Source organism: Myxine glutinosa, unplaced genomic scaffold (genome assembly GCF_964187855.1).
Source record: "Myxine glutinosa unplaced genomic scaffold, kmMyxGlut1.1 SCAFFOLD_940, whole genome shotgun sequence".
In the NCBI taxonomy this organism is placed as follows: Eukaryota; Metazoa; Chordata; class Myxini; order Myxiniformes; family Myxinidae; genus Myxine; species Myxine glutinosa.
In genome coordinates, this window is record NW_027617035.1 from 123,216 (window position 1) to 150,668 (window position 27,453).

Sequence of the window (27,453 nt, forward strand, 5' to 3'; positions counted from 1 at the left end):
ATCTCCCACACCCCCCCCCCCCCCCACTCATCTGCCACCCACCCCTCATCTCCCACTCCCCCATCTCCCACCCCACCTCATATCCCGCCCCCCTCCCCCATCTCCCACCCCACCTCATATCCCGCCCCCCTCCCCGTCATCTCCCACAGCATCCACCTCTGCCTCACCACTGATGGATGACCAGCCATCTTGTTCAAAGGACTGATTGTGTTCATGTTATCCGGTACTTTATCACTTCTCGTGGCAGTGCCACATTATTTGTGTACCTCGTTATGTACCTGTATTTTTGTAAGCTTTTTTGTACAGTAAAACGCATTGTAATGTCATCGTCATTTATTTTACTTATTGTACAGTGTATGGATTATGGGATTTAGGCTGTATGACTTTTAACAAATGATGCTATGGTGGAATATGGACTGGGAAATATGTAATAAGTAATAAATAATAAGTCCATGAGGGGTGATTTGACTAACGAACTGTTTGTCGGAACAAAAACCCGTCGTAACTCGAGGAGAGTCTGTACAATGTTTCACAGCCTAAACCCTGACCTCCCCCATTCCGATCTCCCCCTGGCTCCCCTCCCCAAAACATTTTAGCTTCACATTCCTCTTTGCAGATGCAATGTAGACAGTCCCAAGCTCGATTAACCGTTTCACATAAACGGCCCGAAGATCTGCACATATATATTTTCCCTCTTATTACCAAACTCCATCTGGAGTTCACAACCACAATCATTCACGAAGAAAGCCGCGTGAGCATCAAAACTACAAATACATGGAATCCCAACAGGCATTGCGCTGCATCGGAAATACACAGCGTTTGAAAGCGAGTGATAAATTGCACAGGACTTCCTACACTTCTGTAATTTGCAAACTGTTTCTCCAGGGGTGAACCCTTGACGGTGCAACTCAGCATTGCGATCACCACAGGATACCTCTTCTCAGGTAGAGAGATTGTCTGTTTCTACAAAGTTGACTAGTTCACTTAAAAACATTAACTAGGAACAAACACCTTGCTTATTGAACTATTATATTGTGAAGCAGCAGTTTAAGAATGTACGAGTTCGCTTGGTAATGAAATGCCACCCACCCCACGGCTCACTGCAGACTTGCTTCTGATTCTCCACTACTGGAGGGACATTGGAGATTGCTTTTTCATAATGCATCACTTGTCCGCAGTGTATGCTTACTACTACGTACTGGTAAGCTTGATGCAGACATGCTGGAAAGGTCTTGTGGCAGCTTGCATTTAGAAATAGCATTGCTCAAGTTGGTCAGGAACCAATGCAGAATCTCCACATTTAAACCACCAGTCTACCATTTAAACCGCACCCTACTAGAGCAGTCGGGTCATGTTTGTCTCTCTGGGGTACATAGATTCCGGTAGATCTAGGCTCGGGTCCGTTGGTATAAAATGCCTCATGAACATTGAGTTTCCTCCCTTTAGCTTGCATTTTAAATAGCAGTAGCTGTTGTTTAAAAAGGTATAATCAATCATAAGTGTTTGTGATTTATGTTTTTACTTCTGGTAAATGTGCTCCCATGAAACTCCACGATAAGCTATTTATACACCTTAACACCGATTTTGAATTAAGTCGCTGCAACCTCCATTGTGTGACCCTGAGTCCTCCTGTCAAGTTTGGATAAGTAATGACAGAATGTACCGAGGTCGAAAATAGACAGACAAGAAACTGAATTACATATTTTGGTGCGATATACAAAATCACAGATTTTATGGGTTGCAGACTATGGGTGTTTTGCCGTATTTTGCGAATTTCCGGCAGCTGGCGGAGCTCTCCACACCTTTCGTAAACCAAAGGTAAGTTTGATTCACCCATCCATCATTAATTGAAATGTGATCTAGCTTCGTGTGACATGTTTGACCGTCGATTGTAAACGTCAGTAAGGTGAACCACCAACACGCTAGTTTGTAATAAATATCCCAAACCTTTTGTGCTTCAAAAATATTCTTTGGCAATCTATCTCGACACAGATGGTTCCTGGAGGCAATCGGCTACCCCAAGAACAGCTGGCTATACGTGGCGACCGGCGTCGCCATGGCGGTTGCCTTCTTCATGGTGCGCATTGCAGTATTGCCACCGTATTACATGAGCATGCTCGGCACCATCAGATCTCCAGTTTTCGACACGCTTGGCCTCGGCCCCAAGATCTCCTGGTTGGCAGCCAGCATTTGTCTCGATATCATGAACATCATCTGGATGTCCAAGATTGCACGTGGCTGCTACAAGGTGATGTTTGTGACCCGGAGAGCAGCAAAGAAATGTCTGCTTAATGGGAAAGAAAATTGATCCCGTGGTACTGTAGATCTTATTATAGATTACTACTCTGGCTAAGATCCATTTGGTGAGGCAGCGAGAGCCCAAGCAGGCCTGGGCTAAATTGCTGAATGGTGCAAGCATAAAAATAAAATGAAAAATTAACCCCAGAGGAAGAGGGGGAAAGAAGAAAAAAAAAAAAAACGTAGAAGAAGAGAGGACCAGGGTCTTTGCCAATACTATTCAACTTATCACTTTTAATGTTCACATTTTGTACATTACGAACAAGTCTAGGCATACTAATTACAAATGGAAAGTTTCAGTTGCAATTACAAATCATTTTGGTCTTGTGTATTGTATTTCATGAATCGTACATTTCAGTTGGAGAAAATTCGACCAATGTTGAATGGTTAGTTTCCGAACTTCTCTGGCCAGCTGACGATGCCCTTGTGATACCTTTTTATGAGGATCAGGATTTAGTTGTTAGGAACAGTTCCAGAAATAAATGCTTGAAAAATGCAAGTGGAGAAAAAAAGAATTCGTTTAAAGTGTATGAACTTATGCATTTCTGAACTTTTAAAGACTGGAACTTGTCATGCCATCTAAATTACAATTGCATGAATGCTCCAGAAAATAAAACTTGCATGAAAGCTGGCTCGTCTCAACTCCAGGTCAAAATGAATAAACTTAAACAAGACTAAACGAATGGCATTTTGTGACCACCCAATGTATACCTTACTACCAGCTCTTTTCTCCCTTCCCTCAATATAACACAACGGAAGCTACTACCAAAAGGTGGTTTGTATTATGACATGTGACTGATGACCTGGGAAAATAGAATGGCGTGCAAATGGAAAAGAAGCCGGCTGAAGTGAGCTGGTCACATGGTGCAGATGGGGAGGAGAGAATGGCAAAGAGCTGATATGTTGAAGTGAGGTCGGAGGAAAACAGGTAAACCAAGGTTGAAATGGGAAGATTATGTGGAGGGATATCAATAAGGTGGGGGTGGTTGGAGAGAGTTGACCGAGGATGGGGGGAAAGTGGAGGAGAATCATCATCATGGCAGGGCAGAAGATTGGTACTGTTGGACCTCACCACTTATAAAGGGAGGAGAAAGAAGAAGAAGCTGTTGGCATTGATGCTTTAAAAAAAAAAAAATCCTATTCCAAAAGGTTTGCTACACAAGGCAAAAGGACTTGGTCAAAAGTACATCCAAATGTTTAATACATCAAAACATCTCCAGCACTTAGTAATAGACCGATATATCACTGGTCAATGAGTTTTTTTTTTTTAATAGTAATAAAAAAAAAAGTGAGGCTAGGCAATAATAGTGACAAAGTAATTAATGTTCAAAAATCAAGCCGCAGCATGAAACGAAACACTACAGTGTGTTGAACATTATCCAACGATCTCGACAAACACGGCTGACCTGCCCTCGCTCACCAGATAACGGTAAACAAATTTGTTTACAAGAATGACACGCAGGACAAAACCAAAGCTACAGGACACGAGCATGGATTCAAATAGGTCTTGAAGATTTTTTTTTTTTTTCCCTATAAATCTGAAATATGCCAAAATGTCCTTGAAGCAAAAGGGAGCTAACTGCCGTTTCTCGAAAAAGCACTACCGATCAAATTTACAGGAAATAAAAGACCATTAAAACAAATGGTAAAATTATTCATGGGGAGTTGGTGGGAAAAAGAGACGACTTAATGTTCCGATAGACCAGGTTAATCAGGTGGCAAATAAAAAGACGAGGAAGCTTAGCATGATAGCGGTGGTGAGCACTGCGGAAGGTGGGAGAGATGGGCAAGATCAGATAACGGACTTGCTGAAGGAAATGCGAAGGAGCCGTTGTGGAGCCAGCTCGACGTTGTGCAGCTCAGCCATGGCTTGCAAACTTTCCTCCAGGCTTCCCAATTGCACCAGTGCCATCCTACGGTCACTCCTACAATAAAACAAAAATGTGGACGGGACCACAGGTCCCGGCTCCGTCGGTATGTCAAAGGCCAAGGTTAGGAAAATTCAAGCATGTACATCCAATCAGGGTGGTTTCAGGATCTACCAAAGCATCATGTGGAGCACAATGTAATTGCTACAATCATTTCCTAATCCAAGGCAGTTTTTTTTACACCCACTGATTGGCATTGAAAGTAACGCTGAACGCCAACACCATCAATAGCTTCGGGAATCAAATGCACCAATACTCAGTTTACAAAAAGTAAGAAAAGGTTTTCCCGCACCCAGAAACATGAAAGAACAGTCCAGTACTAGCAAAACCCAGCATGAATGTTTGTCCCTTTCTCTGTATCTTCGAGCCAACGTCACACATTACACCCAGTGGTGGGCAGGCGAGTTTCCCGATGTTATTTAAAGGAGGTTCTCGACCCCGAAATGTTTTGAAATGTGCCAAGCTAGCTTTCTCTATTCACTTTAAGTTACGGGAAGCAGAGTTTCAAGATATACACGAGTACAAACAAACCAGATATTTTGTAAAGCCGCAGCAAGATTTGTTTTGCCAGCATCCCTCTGGTGCTGAACTTACGCAAAAAACTTGAAAGCCTTGACTGTGCAGTTAATGGTTTCAAACAGCTGTGTTATGTCATCCTCTGTTATGTTTTGCCTGGAAAAGAAAGAAAAACAAAACAAAAAAAACATCATCGGGCTCGAGAGAGCGAGCCATGGCAAAATTCCCCCAATTCCTCCTGCATCCAAAAGTATCAAATGCAGACAATCAAAGCACAATGTCTTAAGCAAATACCATCCCTACGTGGGTAAATAAGAGCAAGCTAAAACAATTTGATAATAGTGGCAAAGCACACAGTGGTCAATTTAATCAACTCCTTTAAATCCTAAATCAGAGATGGGGAAATTTGGTTTATCTGGGAAAGAGTGACTCACGGGATATTAGCGAGGTGCAGCGTAGCAGAAGGTGGATAAATGTGGTGCACTCCTCGAGTACCGGGCCTGCTGAAGCGGTGCAGAGACGAGGTTGTGTAATCACGCGTGAGCTCCTCGGAGCCGTCGCGCGGTGCCTGGACGGACGGGAATCGTGACGCGCTCACACGCAGTACTTTACCGTAGAGTTTCTGGCCATTCAAGTGGCTCATGGCTGCACAAAGGAAGAAATGGTGATTACAAACCAAATAAATTGCTGGTCTTACAAAATAAAGGAATTGGTGGCACCACAAATATTTTTCAGCATTTTAAAATGGATAATATATTTAAAAGAAAACCCGGATGCTTGCCCACTTTAACCCGCCTCGGCTGTTCAAAACTCCCATTCTTTCCTTCGATACAGACATTAAGGCTAATAGTCCAAGCCATTTAGCATTTGATGGGGAAAAAACTGCAACACTACCGATCTCATTAGTATTGATTACCCTCAAGGTACCTTTATAACATACTAAAAGTATAAAGGTCTAAAAATATGGGGTGACTCAAATAATGCAATCAAGTTTTCTCCATTTAGCCCCATGTTAAAAGACGTACATATGCCGCATGCTATGATTATTGTCGCTCTCTGAACTTCTATTGCTTATTTTATACACTGGACCTAATCACTAGCACGATATAATAAATAAAGGATATCATACTGTACAATATTGTATATATAAGTGAAGTTTTTACTGTTTTAGTGTCTTATTTAACCACACCCCGTTTTACAAAGACTGCTCACTCCACAGCAAGCGACGGTACATCATTATTTGTTTGTGAACCATATATATATCTTAGTTTTTAATCCCATCAATGACATGTATTTAGTATGTTTAGGTCTATTGGCAATAACATACAGTAATAGTATATTCAACTTTTCTATATTTGCAGGTAATCCAACCCTGAAGAATGGCGGCCAATTCGTGTGTGTTCTGCAATGAATCCACCAACAACGATAATCCAGTAGTGACACTTCGTGAAAAGGGAAGTCGGACTATTAATGTTGTTAGTGACCAGCGCAGTGACCCAATACAGACTGTTCCAGGTCAAGTTGTTCATCAAGAATGCCGACGTGTATACTGCAATCCAATAAAGGTAGCACAGAGTATCAGAGATACACACAGACCAGGCCCAAGTGTATCGCTCCGATCAGCAGAGGAAGCCTTCAACTTCAAAGCAGATTGCCTCTTCTGTGGTACAAAGGTGAACTTTGATAACAGGAAACAACAAGGAGATGTCCACTCTATCACATTTACAGAATGTAAAGATAGTCTTCTGCAAAAGTGCTCAACAAGGAACGATGCATGGGCCGATACTGTTCGGGCTCGACTGCTCATTGTGTGTGACCTTCCAGCGGCAGATGCCGTGTATCACCAGGTATGCAGTTCAAATTTCCGGACAGGGAAACTGATCCCTCTGAATTTTGTACATAATGAAACAGTACAGAAGAAACAGAAATTGGGTAGACGATACAAATCACCACACGAAGGCGGTCGTCCTGCTCTGGCTGACAGATGTCAGGCATTTATAAAGGTGACTGAATTCCTTGAGGAAAATGACGACGAACAAAACACAATCTCTGATCTGGTGGACAAAATGGCCGAGTATCTTGCTGACTCAAATGCCGAGTCCTATTCTCAAAGATATATGAAAGACAGACTGATTGAACACTTTGGCGACAGAGTCATTGTCACAACAGTTAATGGCAAATCGAATGTTGCAACGATGAGGCAAACAGATGACAGTGTACTTTTGGAGTTTCATGCAAACCAGTCTAAGGATCCTATGATTCAGAAGAAAATAATCCTGGAAGCTGCCGCTAAATTCATACTGGATGACATAAAGCAAGTGGAAACAGGGAATGAAACATACCCAACATCGGAAGACTTTGAGTTCAAAGACGCCAGCCTCAACTTTCTTCCTGATACTCTGAAGATTTTTCTTGGAAAGATCTTGAAGGCAAAAGATGTAGAGCTGAAGATAGCTTCAATTGGTCAGGCTATAATGCAAGCTGCACGACCACGTGTCCTGATTGCTCCACTGCAAATTGCACTAGGGGTGCAGCTGCAGCACCATTTCGCCTCTCGTTTCCTTATTGATTCACTGCATGCACATGGGTACTGCAGCTCATACAAGGAAGTCACACGTTTCAACCAAAATGCAGCTATATACCAGGGTACGGACATACCCAACCACAAGGGAGAATTTGTTCAATATGCAGCTGACAACGTCGACCACAACATTAGAACCTTAGACGGACACAACACCTTCCATGGCATGGGGATAATAGCCATGATTACCCCTGGAACAACACAAGGACATCCGATTCCTAGAGCTCAGGTCACTGCCAGCGACATAGAAACAACTGGAAGAATCCAGATACAGTACCATAGAGCTGACGACCAGGCACTTGCAACCTTGACTTATGGGAGCGTGCCTATCATGAGAGCCCATGATCCCACAGCCAACCTTGATGTACTGTGGAAAACGTCACTGCTGTTCAAGATACCAAGACCTGCATGGTCCGGGATGATGCAACTCTTACATCGTGGTGTCCAGCATTCAAAATCGTCTGTCCTGTTTCTCCCAATGATTGATTTGAGCTTGAGCAACACTACATGCATCTACATGGTGGAAGTCTGCTGCACCGTATACCATGGCCACGTGGTTCACCAACATATCGAGAGATCTGCATGCTCCACTGTGACTATGTTACAAGAAAGTACGGAAAGGCCATCGTAATATTTGATGGATATCTTGGTCAATCAACCAAGCACATGACCCACCAGAGGCGAGCAGCAGGTAGAGGTGGACCAGAAGTGACTTTCACTGATGACATGAAGTTGACCATGAAGAAAGACATCTTCCTGGGAAACCTCAACAACAAACAGAACTTCATCAACATGTTGAGCAGATACCTCCGGCTTTCTGGATGCCAGACCCATCATTCCCAGGAAGATGCTGACCTGCTAATCGTCCAGACCGCAGTCAGTTCGGCGAACATGAGGAACACAGCCCTTATAGGAGAAGACACAGATCTGATCGTCCTACTCTGCTTCTACGCAAACCTAGAAGCACACGACTTGTTTATGTATAGTCAGGCAAAATCCACTACAAAACCAAACCACATCTGGAATGTGAAGTCCATGAAACGTCAGCTAGGTGCAGCTGTGTGTGAAAGCATCCTATTCATACACGCAGTATTGGGATGTGACACGACGTCTCGACTGTACGGCCTTGGCAAAGGAGCGTCACTGAAGAAATTCATGATGAGCACACTCTTCCAAACTCAATCCCAACAGTTCTTGGCTGAGGATGCATCACCAGATGTGGTCGAGGCTGCAGGAGAGATAGCACTCGTGTGTCTCTACAAGGGTAAACCTGATGAAAGTTTGGATTCCCTCAGGTACAAGCGGTTTTGTGAACAGGTCGCAGTCAAGACTTCGAAGATACTCCCACAGACCTTACCGCCCACATCTGCTGCAGCGAGATATCACAGCAGACGGGTGTATCTGCAAATACAGCAGTGGAAAGGAAACAACAGCCTACAACCAGTGGATTGGGGCTGGAGAATGAGCGACGGCAATGTTGTTCCTGTTATGACCGACCTCCCTCCAGCAGCACCTCAGGATTTGTTGAATGTTATCCGGTGCAACTGTTCGACCGATTGTGATTCCGCACGGTGTACATGCCGCAAGAACAACTTGGAGTGTTCTCCTGCTTGTGGTCAGTGCCGTGGATCTGGCTGCACCAACTCCATCCTGGACAGTTTCAGCGACGACGATGACGAGGAAAATGATGATTAGGTAGTGGACTGTTGTTATAGACTGTTACATGCAGCTGAATTAGTTAATTGTGGACATTTTTTTACTTTTAAGCGAATCCTTGACTTCAGACAGTATTTTATGAGTCAGTATTATTAGTTTCTCTATATGTGATTTTATTATGAGTTTGTGATTTTAATCAACAAAATGTGCCATAATTCTGAAAGTCATGACAAGTGATTCATGTATTTGCATATCAGTGATCAGTATTTAGCTATTGGGAATTTTGTTTACGTGCTTATTTTTTTGTTCCGTACGGGCCGTACTGGGGCTGTAACATGCTGTAATTCCTGATATTAAAAGTATAATTATATACCATGTGCTCGGAATGTATCGCAAAATGTGAACAAATCGTACCGCAAAAGAATGAAAAGGGGGGTCCATGTACCAGTGATTTTGACAGACACCCCATATTTTTAGAGCTTTAGACTTTTGATATGTTATCTGGTATATATTACTGCATACAATTTCACACTGATATGTAGTGTTGCAGTTTTTTCCTATCTGGCCCCATATTTGGGCTAAATGGCTTGGACTATAAAGGGAAAATTCCACATGGTGGAATAAATGGGAGGGTACATAAACATCAATGAAAGGGAGGGGACCAACCCAGACAAGTGACAAGGTAAGCTGTAGGCTGACAAAGGGGGCAGCATTTAGCAAAAATAAAAATAGCTCATGACTTCAAAATCCAAAAATATTTTATGAATGCGTAAAGGGGGAAACACCATTTCCACATTACAAAACCGAATGTTTCAACATCCCCATGTCAGGCCCCAAACCTATGCATACCGGTACTCATGATCTCTTCTACACCCACCCCATCCCTCATTTGTTAGTGTCTTCCTTTTCTGTTTAATCCCCCATTTCCCCTTCTTGATGTGTTTCCTTCAGCTTGTTCACCCAATGTGTCCCTTTCCCCCTCCCCTTGATCTCACTCTCTCACCTTTCTTCTACAGTTTGTGTTTCCACCTTTCCATTTTGTTCCATTCCATCCTTCTCTGGCTCTTCCATGAGCCTCGACCATTTTTTACAAAAAGGTTACTCCCTAGTTCTTCCTGCTAATCTGTCAAAACCACCACCCACAGACACGTTACATCTGATGATGTACAGGTATTGGCCAAAAAAGAAGAAGATGGAAACACCTGGTTAAATAAATTAGGGGGACCAAGTATACTGAAAGCAACTGCTTCCACACAGGGTGTCACCCCATGTGTTAAGCAAATACCATCCCAGCATGCTTAGGGTCATAGATAAAAATGCTGCACAGGCCTGATTCCCAATAATTATGGCTAGCATGGCTGCAAGAGGAGACCTTAGTGACTTTGAAAGAGGGATGATTGTAGGAGCGCGTTTGGTAGGAGCTTCAGTGACAGACAGCTCAACTTGCTGATGTTTCACGAGCAACGGTGTCCAAGGTGATGTCAACATGGAACTCCGAGGTCATGACATCATCAGCAAAGGGCAACAGTGGGTGGAAGCGCACACTCCGGGATCGTGATATCCGTGCATTCATTTGAAGTGCAAGGCAAAGCAGGCGAGCATCTACAGACCAATTCACTGCATTGGGATGCGAGGAGAAAAGTGTCATAAAAAATGGTCCGCTGAGAACTCTGCTTGCTCATCAGAACTCCAAAGAGCAGGATACTACAGTGTGGTTGCAGTGCACAAACCGCTCGTCACACTTGGCAATGCCCATTTTCAAGTCCAGTGGTGCAAAGAGCACAGGCAATGGACTAGTACTGCACAGTGTAGAAATGTGATATGGTCAGATGAATCATCCTTCACCATGTTCTTGACAAACGGAAGAGTCCACATGTGGCGCCAATCGAAAGAACTCCACAACGCTGAGTGCTTAGTTCCAACAGTGAAAGGTTCTGGTGGTCCTTTAATGTTGTGGGGTGAATTTTCCTGGCAGGGATTGAGTGCAGTCATTCGCTTCGAAGGCAAAGTCAGTCACGACTTAATGGTACCGAGTGGTCACATTCATCCCCATTTTGCAGCATTTTTTGTTTCCTGCTGGGAGGGGTGTCTTCCAGGATGGCAATGCCTCCATCCACAGAGCACGTGTGGCTGCCTAATGGTTTGATGAGCATGACGCTGATGTTATTCATATGCCATGGCACCAAACTCTCCTCTTTTGGTATCCATGGAAATCTCCACGCATGGCTGGCGGACTTCCTCTCTAGTCGTAGTCAACGTGTGGCCCTGAATGGGTTTCTCTCATCTCCTCTTCCTGTTCAGGCTGGAGTTCCCCAAGGCAGTGTTCTGGGCCCTGTGCTTTTTCTGGTCTTCATCAATGATCTCTCTGACTCTCTTGAAAATCCTCTCTATCTCTTTGCTGACGACTCTACTCTCTGTCGCTCCATTCTTCATCCCTCAGATCGGCAGTCTGCAGCCTCCTCACTCTCTGCAGACCTTGACAAAATCACAGACTGGGCAAACAAGTGGAACATGTCTTTCAATCCTGACAAATCTCACACTCTTACGATGTCTCTCCAAAAAGACCGACTGGACAACCCTCCCATCCACTTTCTGAATAATCCTCTCCAAGAAGTTCTGTCACTCAAGCTTTTGGGTCTCACTATCTGCCATGATCTTTCCTGGAAAAACCACATTTCAAATCTGGCCTCCAAAGCCAGTCGCCGACTGGGCATCCTCCGTCGTGCGAAGTCCTTCCTTGGCACACCTGAGCTCCTCACCACATACAAGGCTTTCATCCGCAGCTCAATGGAATACTGCTCTCCCCTCTGGGCTGGTGCTCCTGCCTCACACCTAGCTCGCCTTCACGCTGTTGAAACCAAAGCATTCAGAATCATTGGAATCTCCCGCGATGAAACTAACTCCAAGGGCCTCTCACTCACTCACCGCAGGCAGGTTGGTGGTCTTTCCGTCTTCTACCGACTCCTGTCTGGCCTTGCCCCCCCAGCTCTCTCTGGGCTCTGTCCCGCAAATATTCCTACAGGTCGCACAAGATCTGCCTGCAACCCTCTTTTGGTTAAACTGCCAAAATCAAGACTCTCTGCTCACCTTCACTCCTTCATTCCTCTTTTCTCCCACCTCTGGAACAAACTCCCTCACTCTCTTCAATCCCACTCCACCCTCCAAGTCTTTAAAACAGCTGTTCACCACCATCTCTTATCTTCCCCCATCCAAAACCTTGATCCTTTCTACCCCCGCTAATTTCACCCCAATTCCACTTTTTGAAATACCAACTTCTGTCCTGGAAGTCCTTGGTGTCCTTGTGCTTTATACTTCTCCCTCCCCCCCCTTCCCTTGCCTCCCCCCCCCCCTTCCCATGCCTCCTCCCCCCCCCCTTCCCATGCCTCCTCCCCCCCCCCTTCCCATGCCTCCTCCCCCCCCCCCTTCCCATGCCTCCTCCCCCCCCCCCTTCCCATGCCTCCTCCCCCCGGGCCCTCTCCCTTCCACACATCTCACTGCTCTCGGATGTTGTGTTTGTGCGCTTCCCCTTTTCTCCCTATCTTGTCTTCCGCTCCCTCTTTTTGTGTATTTTGTATGTCTGGTCGATTTGTTTGTGAAGTAAATGTTAGCTCTTTCACGAGCCTCGATTCAGTATACAAAAAAAAAAAATAATAATAATAATTCTCAGTCACCAGATCTGAACCCATTCGAGCATTTATGGAATATTCTGGAATGACTCCCGAGAGAGCATTTTCTACCTCCATCAAACAGGTGCGAGTTGACCTGCAGAATTCCAGACGCTGGTGGACTCTTAGGCCATGGCACGTACAGGCTGTACTTGCCATACGTGGTGGCCCAATGTCCTATAAAGTGACTTTACATTGGCGTTTCCAATTTTTTTGTCCACGACCTTTATATTCACAACCAATTCCACCTTTCGTAGTTAAAGAGGAATTTTCCAAATGCACACTGCTGTACCAAATCCTATAATCCTGCAACTATAAGTTATTTCACAGGGAGAAGAAATATTATTTACCAGGGTATCAAGGCAAATCATCAAGGCAAATCAGACATATGAAACGCATGTCCAAGCATAATTACTCGTTGAAAAATGCCACACAATTATTAGCAATTGCCAACCTTTCAAATACAAAACAAGATTCAAATTTTTGTTAAACAGGAAAATAGTTTTTAGCCATCGAGCTGAGCACACATTTCCAAATGTGAACACGAGTACATGGTGGTGCAGATGTGGGCATAACTCATGCTTGGGAGGATTAGTGGTGCAAGGTTGACGTTTTACCGATTTGTGCCTGGTTCCCATCCGCCGTCTGAATAAGTGCCGTGTCCTTCTTGTTAAAGAGGATCTTTACGCGGTGCACATCCCCGTACATTCCTGCCAGAGCACAAATATATTCAGCAGTCTCAAGTAATCACAATGAGGTGCATCGTTCAAAGATAAATAAATAACAAAAAACAACTATGAATGAAAAACGTATTTACAAACGAAATATTATACAAGTACATCCGGGTTGAGAAAGGTAAATCTGCATGACTACTTTAAAAATAAATAAATAAAACCAGTGAAATTTGACGAAGGTGTTTTTATCTTATCAATTACAAAGTACAGATTATTGAAAGATAATCAGGCTAAAAGGTGGGGGGGGGGGGGGGAGGAGGGGGAGGAAATCCAAGGAAAGCCAAGCAAACAAAAACAAACTAAAGCTGCAACTCTGCATAATTGAGCAGTTAGGAGAAACCATGCTCAAAGTGTGCATATTTCACAAATTTGTGAAAAACGAAAGCACCGCTAACTGTGATATTTTTTCTCAGGGCAAAGGATCAGACGACCAAGGTTTTGACCCTGGTACTAATGGAAATCCCAGGTGAGGCTCACCTAGTGGTTGAAACATCAAACCTGGTGTTTTCTCCCAAGACAACCAACCAAAAGTGCCATATTTGCACCAAAAGCAATCCCGAGTCAAACTAGGTCCCAATTTCTGAACCGAACTGCGTGTTTTTTAATAGCAATATAGTGCCCCTAATTTTCCAGGCTATTTGGCCTGAATAATGAGGAAAATGGAGGGAGAGGTGGGGCTATTGGGATGGTTTACAAATATCAGAGCTTTGTCATAATATTTATTCAGCTCTCTCCTTACCCAATGGGCAGACTTGTACAATGCTGATGTGCTAGCAGGAAAGAAAGGGATCCAATAACAGCTGGAAGTTATAAAGAATGGCCTGTGAAATTATCATTCACTATATGAACTCCACTATATTATGCTCAAATGAAACCATCCTGATCCAAAACTCTATTTTTGCTAAAAACAACAAAAACTTCATACCAAACATTGACAAAAACACCAGTAGTAAAAAAACAAAAAAAACAATCATTGTACGAAACGTGGACAAAAAAAAAAAATACATTGGTAGTTAAAAAAAAAACCATACCAAATGTGGACAAACAATCGCTGGTAGTTAAAAGAAGCCCATACCAAACGTGGACAAAAAAGAAACAATATTAGTAGTTAACCCTTTGAGTACGGTATTTTTTTTATTTATAAAAATACCCCCGGTACGGGATTAATTTGGCATTTTGGTACGGGAATGCAACCACGTAATGACGATATTTTATATAGGTATAGTCGATGACGTGTAGTAACGTCATCCGTACACAAAACTTTTTCGCGGGTTGCGGCACTGGACGTCATCCGTACTCAAAGGGTTAAAAAAAAAATCACTACCCTGTTGAGTTGGGAATTTGGAGGCCTGGTTGCAGGCAGCAAAACTGATAATACGGCACAAGGTAGAACGTATACTTCCACCAGGCTGAACGGTTTACGTTTTATATCCCACTGATAGATCGGATCTGAATCCTATTCAACCCCACAACTTGAGATATCATGCTATATATCGTTTTTAGCCCTACCTCACAATGGTGAAGAATCACTTACAATTATAGCATCCGGATCGTCACCAAAATCTAATCATTTAGTTGGTAATTGTCACACACCCAACCTCTCCCACAAATTTCATCCGAATCCATCCAGAACGTTTTGAGATATCTTGTTCACAAACAAACAAAAGACAAGGGTGAATACATATCAGGTAATAACTTACTATTTAAGCTGGTAAAGCCTCCCTGCTAATTTCAATAGTGTGCATTTTAATTCCAATGCCCATTCAGATAAGCTTTTCAATCTTCCCATGTATATATGCTGGTGGAGATGCTGAAGATCTCATGCGACCTCTTGCATAAATCGGCCTTTGTCTTGTGATTATGGAATAAATCCACTCATCCCCCCCCCCCCCCCCTCCCACCCTCTCCGACTCGACCCGCTTCCCCCATAAAAAGAAAGTAAGAGATGAAATATTACATCAGCCCCCTTTATACAAGGGATCGTTTCTCTGTATGCAGCTTTAACATGGGGACTGAAAATTCGTTTCTCAGCTTCTACTGGACGAAATTGGGTGCATATTTCAGAACGAAATGCTTTGTACGTCGAGGTAATATGTTCCAAATTTCAGCAACGTCTGTTTTTGCATTCCTGAGTTTTATGAAGAAAACCCTCAAAATCATGTTGGTGTCTGTCCGTCCAAAATGCGTTGGCGCTCATATCTCAAGGGCTAGACATTGAAAGTAGCTGAAACTTGGAATATACATCAGCCAATAGGTCTAGTTAATGGCTTTTGAAACAAATTCCACCCAAGTGATATAGCTTTTGCTTTAAAAGTAAATATATATAAATATATATATATAAATATATACATATACATATATAAATATATATACAGGCAGCACGCGGGAGGGGGACTATATTGTTAAATATACCCAAGACAAAAAACATTGTTTTTGTCCAGACAACATATTGTCCAAAGCCCACTTGACGTTTGCAAAAAGCACCTAAAGGACTCTCAGACTGTGAGAAACAAGATTATGCGGGCTTTCATGTGTCTTTCACCGAGGAGAGGCTTCCGTCTGACCACTCTTCCATTATGCCAAGATCGGTGGAGTGTTGCAGTGATGGTTGTCCTTCTGGAAGTTTCTCCCATCTCCACACAGGATCTCTGGAGCTCAGCCAGAGTGACCATCGAGATCTTGGTCACCTCTCTTTCCAAGGCCCTTCTCCCCCGATTGTTCAGTTTGGCCGGGCGGGCAGCTCTAGGAAGAGTCCTGGTTGTTCCAAACTTCTTCCATTTAAGAATTATGGAGGCCACTGTGCTCTTGGGAACCTTCAATGCAGCAGAAGTTTCTTGTAGGCTTCCCCAGATCCGTGCCTCGACACAATCCTGTCTCTGAGCTCTGCAGGCAGTTCCTTCGACCTGCTGGCTTGGTTTTTGCTCTGATATGCATTTTCATCTGTGAGACCTTATATGGACAGGTGTGTGCCTTTCCAAATCATGTCCAATCACTTGAATTTACCACAGGTGGACTCCAATCAAGGTGTAGAAACATCTCAAAGATGATCAAAAGGAATGGGAGGCACCTGAGCTAAATTTCAAGTGTCATAGCAAAGGGTCTGAATACTTATGTCAATGTGATATTTCAGTTTTTTCTTTTTAATAAATTTGCAAAACTTTCTAAAATCCTGTTTTCTCTTTGTCATTATGGGGTATTGAGTGTAGATTTGATGAGGGGAAAAATGAATTTAAACGATTTCAGCATAGGCTGCAACATAAAATGTGAAAAAAGTGAAGGGGTCTGAATACTTTCTGAATGCACTATTTTTAAGCAATTTAAATGCATTTTAAACTAGGGCAGGATCTTCTAATTAAAAGTGGACAGAGAAACTGCATCAACGAATTTCTTGCAACATTAGTACAATATGCTGTGCTCCTCCAAGGTCATGCTGATCACCAATTTCAATGTTGCACAAAATGACATTTGCGAATTTCTTAGCAACACAATAAAACATGCTTGGGGTGAAGGAGAAAGGAGGAGAAAGAGAAAAGAGGGGAAAGAGAAAGGAGGGGAAAGAGGTTTAGAAGGAGAGGGGGGAGGGGGAGGTGAAGAAGAAGAAGGAGAAGGAAGAGGAGGAGGAGGAGGAAGAGTAGGAAAAGGAGGAGGAGATGATGTGGGCAACGGAGGAGCTGCCACTAGAGAGGTGAGGAGACTGAGCTGCACCGGGGCAAAACAGTCTAGTTGGGCCTGGGCTCTGAAAGGCCAGTGCTGCAGGGACCCACATGCAAGCATATGTACAGATACAAACAGAGCAAGGACAGACAACTGATGTCGTGTGGCCATATACTCTTGGCAGGCGAAGTGAGGCGGCCGCCATCATCCACGACATTAAGAAGGGATGCACTCGTTCTTATTCTGACCTACGTGCGTTATCTTTTCCTGGCACCCTTTTGCTTTCCTCTGCGTTACCTAAACTATTGCACTGTTATATGGTGTCTAACTTTGAGCTCCATCACAAATCGGTGTCTGTTGGCTTTGCATGGGATTTATTTACCAAACTCTTAATGTTGATTAAACTACTTTCCTGTCATTCCTTAATTATTATTACGAGAAACTTCAGGGGGCGGGAGGGGGACCTTAAGTTGGAGGTGGCCATCCCTACTAAAACGATCGTTTCCATGCACATTGCACATCCTGAGTACAATCACCAAGTTTAAATGCATTTCGACCCACAACCAAACAAACATGTACGTTTAAACAGACCCCCCCTCCCCAAACCCTCCAACGCATCAATTATGACTATAGTTTTCATTATACCACAACAGAAAATTGGCATACTTTGGAATGATTTGTAGTTTGCACAACCTCCAAATACAATGTTTTTGCCACAACGATGGAGCCGGAGTCACTTGGAAAATCACAAATCCGGTTGTGCAGGATGTTACCGATAGCTCGACTCGGAATGGTGTTTAGGGTTAGTGACTCGGGTAGGACTTAATTTAACTTGCTGAGCATGGCTCAGGTCAGGAATGCCTTTGGTGCAAAGAAGACTGTTGTGCTTCTACCGTTTTCACCACAAATGTTATATATTGACAGCAAATTAACCAATTGCGGTAAATAAATTAAATCAAGCACCTTGCATTCAACATGGAAATGGGGAAAAGGCCCCAAGATAAAAACAGACAACAAAAAGTTCCAAAACTGGAAACAAACAAGAATTCATAACTTTTAAAAACATATATTTTTTCTGTTATTACTAAATGATGGCAAGAATAATAAAAAATTAAACATTAATCTTGCCCTGTAGGTTTCACGACAGCCAAAACGTTCATCAAAGTTTCAAATGGTAAAGAAAACATCATTCAGATAAAGTAAACTCAAACACCTCACACAAAGTTTTGGACGGATCAAACCAAAGAGGGAAATAAATAAATAAATAAGGACGCTTCAAATACCGATTAACACAAATTGTCAGCACTGGGGCACATCAACGGACTTTTTCTGCAAATAACCAAAGCAAGTGTTTCAAAGTATTTCAGTAAAGTAAACTACAGAAAAAACCGGATAAATAAAAATGAAAACAACATAGCGGGAGACATACCGAAGAGATTAAAGAGTTTTTGAGGCGTTATCATCTAGAGAGGAGAAGAGTCGGAGATGGAGACGGAGAGAGAGTTGGAGCAGAGCCAAGCCAGAGGATGACAGATTGTCCACAAGGCAGAGTCGGGTCCACAATGTCGGAGATGGTTTCATGGTTCAGGATGGTTAGGCAGTTCGGCCCAAAGCAAAACAAACGCCGGGCCAGGGAGGATGAGAATACATTATTTCAACAAACATAGGGTGGGGGAGAGAAGGGACAAGTCGAAGAAAATACAAGGCAAGAGCTAATCGGCAGAAGGTTGAGAGCAGAGATATCCTTCCTTGGAAAAGGAGGAAGAGCAGAAAATAAGGGGACACGTCATCACAATCTCCAGCATGCCAACATCACATATAAACTACTAATGATGCTGCTCTTCTAGTTTGCTTAAAAGCCAAGAATAATAGATGCCAATATTAGTTTAGCAAACTCTGAAGCAGATTACTCTGAGGTTATGTGTGGAATGTTTTGTCCTTCTAAAAGCCACCTTTTAACAATCACTAAGGTTGTAAAATGGACATGCAGCACGACATGAATCACCGCTTACAGTGCCAGCCCACGCCATGCAGCGAAAATTGTCCAACATGCTCGCTTGGCAATCGATCAAGGAAGGAACAGCATATTTAATGGTAATTTGGTGTGCTTTCATCACTAGGCCACATTAAAACAGCAATTTAACCAATGCGGCATTTGCGCTATCGACAGGAAGGATTAGGGAACTGTTCTATTCCCTGCCTTTCGTGGCATTAACCACATCAACTTGTTCTGGCTCTGAATTCCAGCAGAACGCTGGCTGAGTGGGCTTGCACAAACAATGTCACTTTGTTCAACCTTCATACACTGCACTGACAAACATGGCAGTAGTTTCAAAAGCACCTGCTGGGCATCGGAATTTAAAAAGGTAGTTAAGACTCAGGAGAAAAAGAACATTCTCCTCAAGTATACCAACTATTGACGAATATATGGGTTTCGAATTTCGTCATTTCCTGCCTGCAATGTTTCCATCTCCACGGCCATGTTTGAACAAATGGATCTCGCCTCTAGAACAGCAACACTCCTTGTAGTGAGAAGCATTTAGTATGAGCAATGCACAAGATCAAAACACCATCATAAAATAAAGACCCAAGACAAATGATTGCAATGTCTGGTTCTTGATTGGAATTGTTTGGAAACCAAATTTTTTATTTTTGGACTACTTCAATGACATGAAAATCGCCTTCATGCAGGTCCATAAACAACCCAGTGGATGCCACCTAGTGTTGCACACTGTCTTAACTCTTAGATGCAGGCGTCAAAAATCCTATATAAACGCAGCCATTGGGCCTCGGAGGCCCAACGGATGTATTCGTGTAATGTTTTATATTTTTTTTTGATAGATTTTTTTCTTTCATATCCCTTTTCAATCCAAGACGATGCTCATGGATGTGTATTTGCTCAGAAAATGTGAATCATTGATCCTATTAGTTGGAAGAATCCCAAACAAGTAATGATTGTTTTTTTTTTTGCAACAAAAGAATTTTGTTCTTGGTTTTTCAACTTTTTTTCTCTAAAAAGTTGAGGCTCATGGACTATTTGCTCAAAAAATATGATTCACTAATCCTTTTACTTAGAATGTATATGTCCACAACTGTCCAAAATCCTACACCTATGCAGCCATTGGGCCTCGGAGCCCCCACAAATGTATGTGTAAAGTTTTTTTTATTTTCATATTTTTGTCACTGAATTAGTTGTAACCACGTTATAGCAGCATATAATGAGGCTCATATCAAGAAAATAATGATATAACATAGTAGTACAACAACATTTATGCAGGGGCCTCGAAGGCCCCAGGCCTGCATTTGTCGGATTTTCAGGTTATAAGCGAAGAATGAAGATTTTCCCACGAGCCTCAATGAATTTTTTTTATGTCACTGAATTTTGTGTAACAACATGAAAGTCGGTGAAAATAAGGCTCATTAAAAAAATAAAAAAATGTACAGCATAGTTTTTGCAACAACAAAAAAAACAAAAACCTTGTGGGCCTCCGAGGCCCAATCACTGCATCCAAGGGTTAAGATATTACTGAACCCCTTCACTATCTCGTCTTTCAACTCCAAACAGATTACTCTTACATATTCTATTGTTCTAAAGCCCTTTAGAAGTAAAGACATTAAAAGGAATAAATGTCACAACTTCGCATTCCAACACAGAAGCAAATGCACGCCGCGAGTGTCAGAGTAGTGTAACTCACCTCCACAGAAAGGTTGCTCACCAGCAGTACAGGTGAGACACCGGTTAAGCTCCCTGGCAGACCCGCTCCTACCGCTGTATTCAATGGCAAGCGAACACCGAGAGAGCCAACACTGCTTGCCATGCTGGACATGGGCAAACCTACAGGTGCAGGGATAACACATCTAAGCAAGCAGCGATGACCAAAATCAGAGCACAGCAAGGCCTTGTTCCTCTAGGAATAACAACGCAGAAGGCTCATTCTTTCGACATTCTGAAGGAATATAAAAACTACAATAAATGAGGGCAAACTAATAAATATGATTCAAAAAGGGTTACAATATGACAGAACGTAATTGGCAAAAGCCAAAAAGCCTTACAGTTGTTATGGCATCAGATATGACACAGTGTAAGAATCATACCAAGGAGAGAGGCTTCTTTGGAAGAGGACAATGGGCCAGGAATACCTGGCATACCCTGGCCGTCACCAGAGGGTAGATCTGGACACGTGAAGTCACGACTTTTGTCGTTGTTGAATTTAATATTTAGGGTTGTCAGCTTGGAAAACCCAACGCGGAGTGTGCAGCATCCGTTATAAATGTTCTGACCATCAAGCATCTGGCAACAAACATTACCAATATGGCTAACACATCCAGGCAGTAGGTGTTTTTTAAAATCCAATATGGCTTTGACACCATGTAACCAATGATTTCAGCCACATTGGTTTTAAGGTAATTAAAAAAAATAAAAAATAACATTTTTTATTATTATTGGAAACCGCTTAAGCTATCAATGCAAGACTTTATAGTTACGATCCACTACTGATGCTGCATATATTGTGATATGTTTCAGAGAAGGTTTTTAAAGTATCTGTTTTCAAACTAAAATGGCTGCCAAACCACGTGACCTGCGACGTAATCGTTTTCAAACTATATGCAGCAAGATAACGTTTGTAAAGTTTTGCATCGACAGGGTAAGCAGTTTCTGAGATATATTTATTTAATATTTTCCATCAATCCAATGATTCACAAAAAAAAAAAAAAAGAAAGCAAAAAGGAATTCAAATGAATAATATTTTAAATAGAGCTTGCTCACCATCTTGGCCTGCATGGCCACAGCAGCGTCAGCAAACTGCATCAGTGACTGGAACTGGTTGTTTTTATTGAAAATGATGACTTTGAGCACCGTGCCATACTTTGAGAATAGCTGCACGTTGCAGGACACATAAATGGTTTCATCAAAAAAGTACAGCAAATATGCATACTTCAAAATCTGTTACAGTTAGTACCATTTGCTTTTCAATAATGTGGAGTAGTTTACCTGGTGAAGAACCTCCAAGGAAATGGGGTACAAGAGATTGTCCACAATGATGCGCAGGATGGCACTCGGTGGTATTGAGTTACCAGAGAGATCTCCACTATTCAGTGCTGACAGGGCAGCCTGGGCTTTCTGAAGAGAAATTCAGCAAATACAGCTTTTCCCAAGAAGTGAATGGTCAGCCAAATCTACAGTGATTATCTATATATATATAAAACACAGTTTGTGTGTGTGTGTAATGTTACCGATAGACTCCTAAACGGAGAGGCTTACGTGCTTGATATTTGGCATAGACATGGCCATTGAGCCTGGGACGAACATGGCCGAACTCAAAATATTTGACGATCCATATTTTTTATTCATATTTACCTCAGCGCATTTCAGCGCACGGAATCAGAGCAGGTGGGCGCTGATTCGCTCAGAGCGATCACACTATGACGCTATGACAAAAAAATCGCTATGACGCTATGAAAAAAAAATAAATCGCTCGCTTTACCAAGGGGCTCGTTCTCCCCCCGTTCCCCTCCCCTTCCCCTCCCCTTCCCCTCCCCCCCCCCCCCCCCCCGCCCGGCAATGCCGGGTACTTCTGCAAGTACAACATAAAGATCAAATACAGGTGGACCCCAATGAGTTTTTACTGTTCAATTTGGAGTCAAATGATAGTGGGAAGGAAAGAGGTGAGAAGCTATCACACTGAAGCATCAACGTTAAAGTGCTTGTTAAAAGGCAATACGGCTAACACATCCAGGCGGTGGGCGTGTAAAGAAATTTGCAGGTAACAGCAATCCTGAAATGCAAGTAATCAGATACAATCTGCATCAAAGGCACATAAAACAAACACAGTAACGCAGTGCGACCTCAACGCCAGTGCAGCAATGTCGATATGTGCAAGATTAATAGCAAATGCTCAGGTCCAAGCACTGATGCACTTGCACTGCACCACGAAGGTACCTGGTTTCCAGAGCCGTCAGTGTGAAGCTCCTGGTACGTTGAGTACTGCAAGTACACGGGCTGTCCACGCAGCACTGGCGCAGCGGCCTTGTAAAAGCTCACTGCAGCAATTGCTGCATCCAGCGTAGCCATCTCAAGAAAAGCCTTACACACAGAAGGGGGGGGGGGGGGGGGGGTGGAACAGCAAATCATTCAATAAAAGGGCCAAATGTGCTAAGATGTCACCAGGATGAAGACCTCAAAACTGAGTTCTGGAAAAAAACAAACAAAAAAAAAAAAACTGGGAACTGTACCTGGCTCTTGCCCTTGAGCATGAGGACGTTTGTGATGCGTCCAAAAGGCAGGGCAAGAGTCACCACCTCTGCCTCAGTTGCATGCTCAGGAAGCTTGCGGATGTGCAGCACGCGAGATGGTGCACATTCCACATCAACCTTGAACTTCTTACTCTCACCACCATTCTCTATTACACAAAAAATATAGTTATGAGATACTTGCAAAGCAGCTCACCCTGCAAGGAAAATGCACATTTTGCAATATACTTCATGGCATTCATTTTGCAAAATAAAAACAATTTTTTGTGTGAAAAACCAAGGAGAAAGCTGATGTTTTGTTGCTAATCTTTCGTCGTCTCTGACAAGCATTGCTAAATAATGTATTGATTGTCATGTTCAACAATTTCAGATGCAGAAACTGAGTTTCAAAATTATCTTTGGTTCGAGATAATCGGGATAAAATAAAAATGACAAGAACGGCACTCAGCAGAGAGCATATCTGCCAGGCTGAACAGTTTACGTTTTGTATCTCACTGATAAGCCAGATCTGGATTCTGACCTGAACCAAAATCTAATCGGCTTGTTCTAGTCACCTAACCAACTCATCCATCAAGTTTAGTCACAACTGGTCCACAACTTTGAGATATCCTGCTATGTATCGTTTTTAGCCCCATCTCCCAATGGGAAGAATCACTTGTAAAGTTCTAGTAGCCGGATCCGAATCTTCACCAAAATCTAATCATTTCGTCCTTGTCACATACGCTACATCTCTGCCAAATTTCATCCCAATCTGTCTACAACTTTTTGAGAATCTTGTTCACAAACAGACAAACAAACAAACAGACAGACATGGGTGAAAACATAACCTCCATCCACCTTCGGAGGTAATAAAATAGCCCCCACCTTTCCTCCCCTCCCCCCCCCCCTTCCAACCACCGAATCTAAAATCGAAAAATTGAAACCAGAGAGATTGTGCACGATACTGTCTTGTATTCATGTGTCAAGTTTCAGAACAATCAGCTGGGTGACAAGGGAGGAGTATCAAAAATAGCAAAAGGTTAACTGGCAGACAAATGGACTGACAGACATCCAGACAGCACGACCCATTTTACAAGTTCATCTCTTCGAGAATCGAGATGAGACGACCTAAAAAGTAGTCTAAAGCAATGGAAAACTTCTTTCTGTCTTTAACCGACTCCTCTCTGGCCTATCACCCCCAGGCCTGGCTGTGCTTTGTCCCCCAAATATTCCTACAGATCGCACAAGATGTCTGCAACCCTCTTCTGGTGAAACTGCCAAAATCAAGACTCTCCTCACCTTCACTCCTCTTTTCTCCCGCCTCTGAAACAAACTCCCTCACACTCTTCAATCCCACTCCTCCCTCCAGGTCTTTAAAACAGCTGTTCACCACCATCCCTTATCTTCCCCCATCCAAAACCTTGATCTTTTCTACCCCCGTTAATTCACCGCAGATCCACTTTTCTGAAATACCAACTTCTTTCCTGGAAGTTCCAGCAGCGTCCATGTTTTTTTTTACCTCTCCCACGCACTCCCCTTCCGCTTTCCCCTCCCCCCCAACCCCTCTACCTCCCACAGATCTCCCGATGTCCCTGCTCTCAAATGTTGTACTTGTGTGCTTCCCCCTCTCTCCTCATCTCGTCTCCCGCTCCCTTTATTTTGTCTGATGTGTCCGTTTGTTGTTTTTTTTTGTCATTAATGTTAGCTCTTACACGAGCCTCGATCTTGTATACAAACAAAAAAAAAAAAAAAAAAAAAAAAAAAAAAAAAAAAAATCAACTTGCACTGCAATGTTAAATTGTTATTTTAAATAAACAGCAACAAACTCACACCTTCATGCAATATTTGATTGTAAAGTTATGGTCGGTAAGTACACAGCGAAATCCAACACTGTCATAAAATGGGTTCATAAGATGCAAAGAGGTTTTCCCTCTCACAGCACATTATTATTTTGCAAGTAGAAGTCACGAGTAATGATCGTATTACATGTTCATATTGTGGCAGAAGGCCAACATAGCCGCTGTAGGCAAAAGGTCACAAGGGCTTTGCAATGTCCTTTGTCACCCAAACGTGATGACAAATGGGTGTTAACGTCATCCAGAATATGACCTCTAAACAGTTGATACCAGCAAGCTTGTTGGACCAAATTTAACGAACCCCAAACGAATTTGTGCAGTTATTCAGGAGAATTAACACATGAAGGGAACCTGTGAGAACGAGCTAGAGGCAATGAGGTGTGGTGGTTTCTGGGGCAGGTGGTGAACTATTTTCTTGTATACAGTGTCTAGACTTGAGGAGCAGCGAGAATTTGTTGTGTTGAAGATTCACAACCATATATTACATCCACCACCGAAGATGGACAGAGATTATGTCACCCTTATCTATGTTTGTTTGTCTGGGAGCAAAATATTGCAAAAAGTTATTGATGGATTCGGATGAAACTTCGTGCACAGGTTTAGTGTGCGACAAGGATGAATAAATTCGTTTTTGGTGCAGATCCGGATCTCAATACGAGAATCAAATGATTATTCAGCATTGAGGGATGGGACCAAAAAGGATATATACCACAATATCTTAGAACATAATGGAGAGATTATGACAAAAATATGTGGACGAGTTGGGTAGATGATAAAAACAAACAGATTCGATTTTGGTTGAGGCCCGCACACAGGTCCAGCCTATCAACAGAATACAAAAACGTAAATTGTTCAGCCTGAGCTCTACTGAGTAGTGTTCTAGTTTTTCCAAGTATCCCTCTATTTTGTCCTTCAACCAAGCTTTCAGTTTCTTTTCGCACTCTTTCGACTGTTACGACCTCATCCATACTATGTTCTAGCTCCTCCACGAGCCTCAGCTTTGTACAAATAGATAAATAACAAGTCTCCGAACCTGAAATCCTCCACAGGACCTCTGGGCAGTGTATTTTGCCATCAGTTTGATACAAACGCAAGGAATAACTAGATTAGCACTTGGTAGAGCACATACCTCTGTCAGACTGAATCGTATACGTTTTTTATCCCACCGTTAGGCCAAATCTTTATCCAGCCCCGAACCAAAATCTAAATCGGCTCGTTCTCGTCACCTAACCAACTCATAGCACCAAGTTTCGTCCAAATCCAGCCACAACGTTTTGAAAAATCGTGTCATATTTCGTTTTTGGCCCTATCTCTCAATGGTGAAGAATCACTTAAAAATTATAGGATCCGGATATTCACCAAAATCGAAAAATTTCATCCTTGTCACATACCCACCAAATTTCATCGAATCCATCCACAACTTTGAGCTATCCTGCTCACAGACAAGCAGCCAGATGTGAAAACATAACCTCCGTCCACATTCGGTGGCAGAGGTAATAAAGTGCAAATGTAATTATAAACAGCAGATGGGAAAATGTAGAAACACGATCCATGAAATGTGACACCAAAGCTAAATTAATCAAAAAAAATTACTGCCTCTACAATCACCAGATCCATGTGCCGTTTAAAACGCTTCCCACAAATGCACACCATATCCATTGTGTCACTCTTTGAACAACTTGCATTGCATTGAGAAGAATATACCCCAAAAGTTACCACAATCAGCAGAGTGTCCTTTTCGTTTGGACACTGGGACAATGAGTACGTCGAAAGTCTTACATTAAATGGTATAGCGAGATAGATGGATTGTGGTAGAGCTCTGCTTTTCAAAGGGTAGGTCCCATCTGTGTAATATGAAAGCTAAATCTTGAACAGTATTTGAAATATCACGTACACAAACCAAGTTACCGAGATGGTTGCCATGCCAACACAATTTGGCCAATCACAGTCGTGATCTAATCAGGTTGAGATGACGTCATGAAAACATATCTAGAATATGAAAGCTAAATGTTCCAACGCTTTTTGAAATATCACCGACGCAAAAGTACATGCGCAGATGATCAGTCGGAGCTCATTTTAATGTCCCCGTATCCGAAATTGTCGGAGGGGCGGGGGACAAAAAGGAACCAATTGTAAACAAAATAATCAAAACAGCATAAATATGAAAAAACTAATTCAGGAACAGTTTGGATGCCGTGCCTTATTCGCCAGCAATGGGGATTGTAACTTCAAATGAAAACTTAATACACCCGACAAATAAAAATACATTGATGAAAGCTACCAACCTCTTGTGCTTACGGTGGCTCCCCCAGAATGCAATACATCAGGACCCCT

The 27,453-nt window shown here is 42.7% G+C and overlaps 2 protein-coding genes across 4 annotated transcripts in view; one reads left to right on the forward strand and one right to left on the reverse strand.

The window, feature by feature from the left end:
- Positions 1 to 2,970, forward strand: part of TLCD4 (TLC domain containing 4) — a 31,199-nt gene extending 28,229 nt beyond the window's left edge. For 2 of the 3 annotated variants that reach the window (XM_068116920.2, XM_068116936.2), the window contains 4 exons: positions 886 to 944; positions 1,107 to 1,201; positions 1,745 to 1,818; positions 1,993 to 2,970. In XM_068116920.2, coding sequence (XP_067973021.1) covers positions 886 to 944; positions 1,107 to 1,201; positions 1,745 to 1,818; positions 1,993 to 2,308 — 544 coding nt within the window. In that variant the 3' untranslated portion in view covers positions 2,309 to 2,970. Of the gene's footprint in view, positions 1 to 885; positions 945 to 1,106; positions 1,202 to 1,728; positions 1,819 to 1,992 lie in introns of all 3 variants that reach the window. The other variant, XM_068116930.2, reaches the window with a different exon arrangement.
- Positions 2,971 to 3,477: 507 nt separating this feature from the next.
- LOC137411454 (polypyrimidine tract-binding protein 2-like) lies at positions 3,478 to 27,453 on the reverse strand (the record flags this gene model as incomplete). The annotated part of the gene is given in 12 exon segments (XM_078769026.1): positions 3,478 to 4,223; positions 4,821 to 4,898; positions 5,177 to 5,387; positions 13,262 to 13,354; positions 18,462 to 18,495; positions 20,728 to 20,867; positions 21,128 to 21,323; positions 21,801 to 21,911; positions 22,026 to 22,154; positions 22,974 to 23,117; positions 23,267 to 23,433; positions 27,405 to 27,453. Coding segments are annotated over 12 exon segments (1,485 nt in total), but the record flags the coding sequence as incomplete, so codon positions are not given.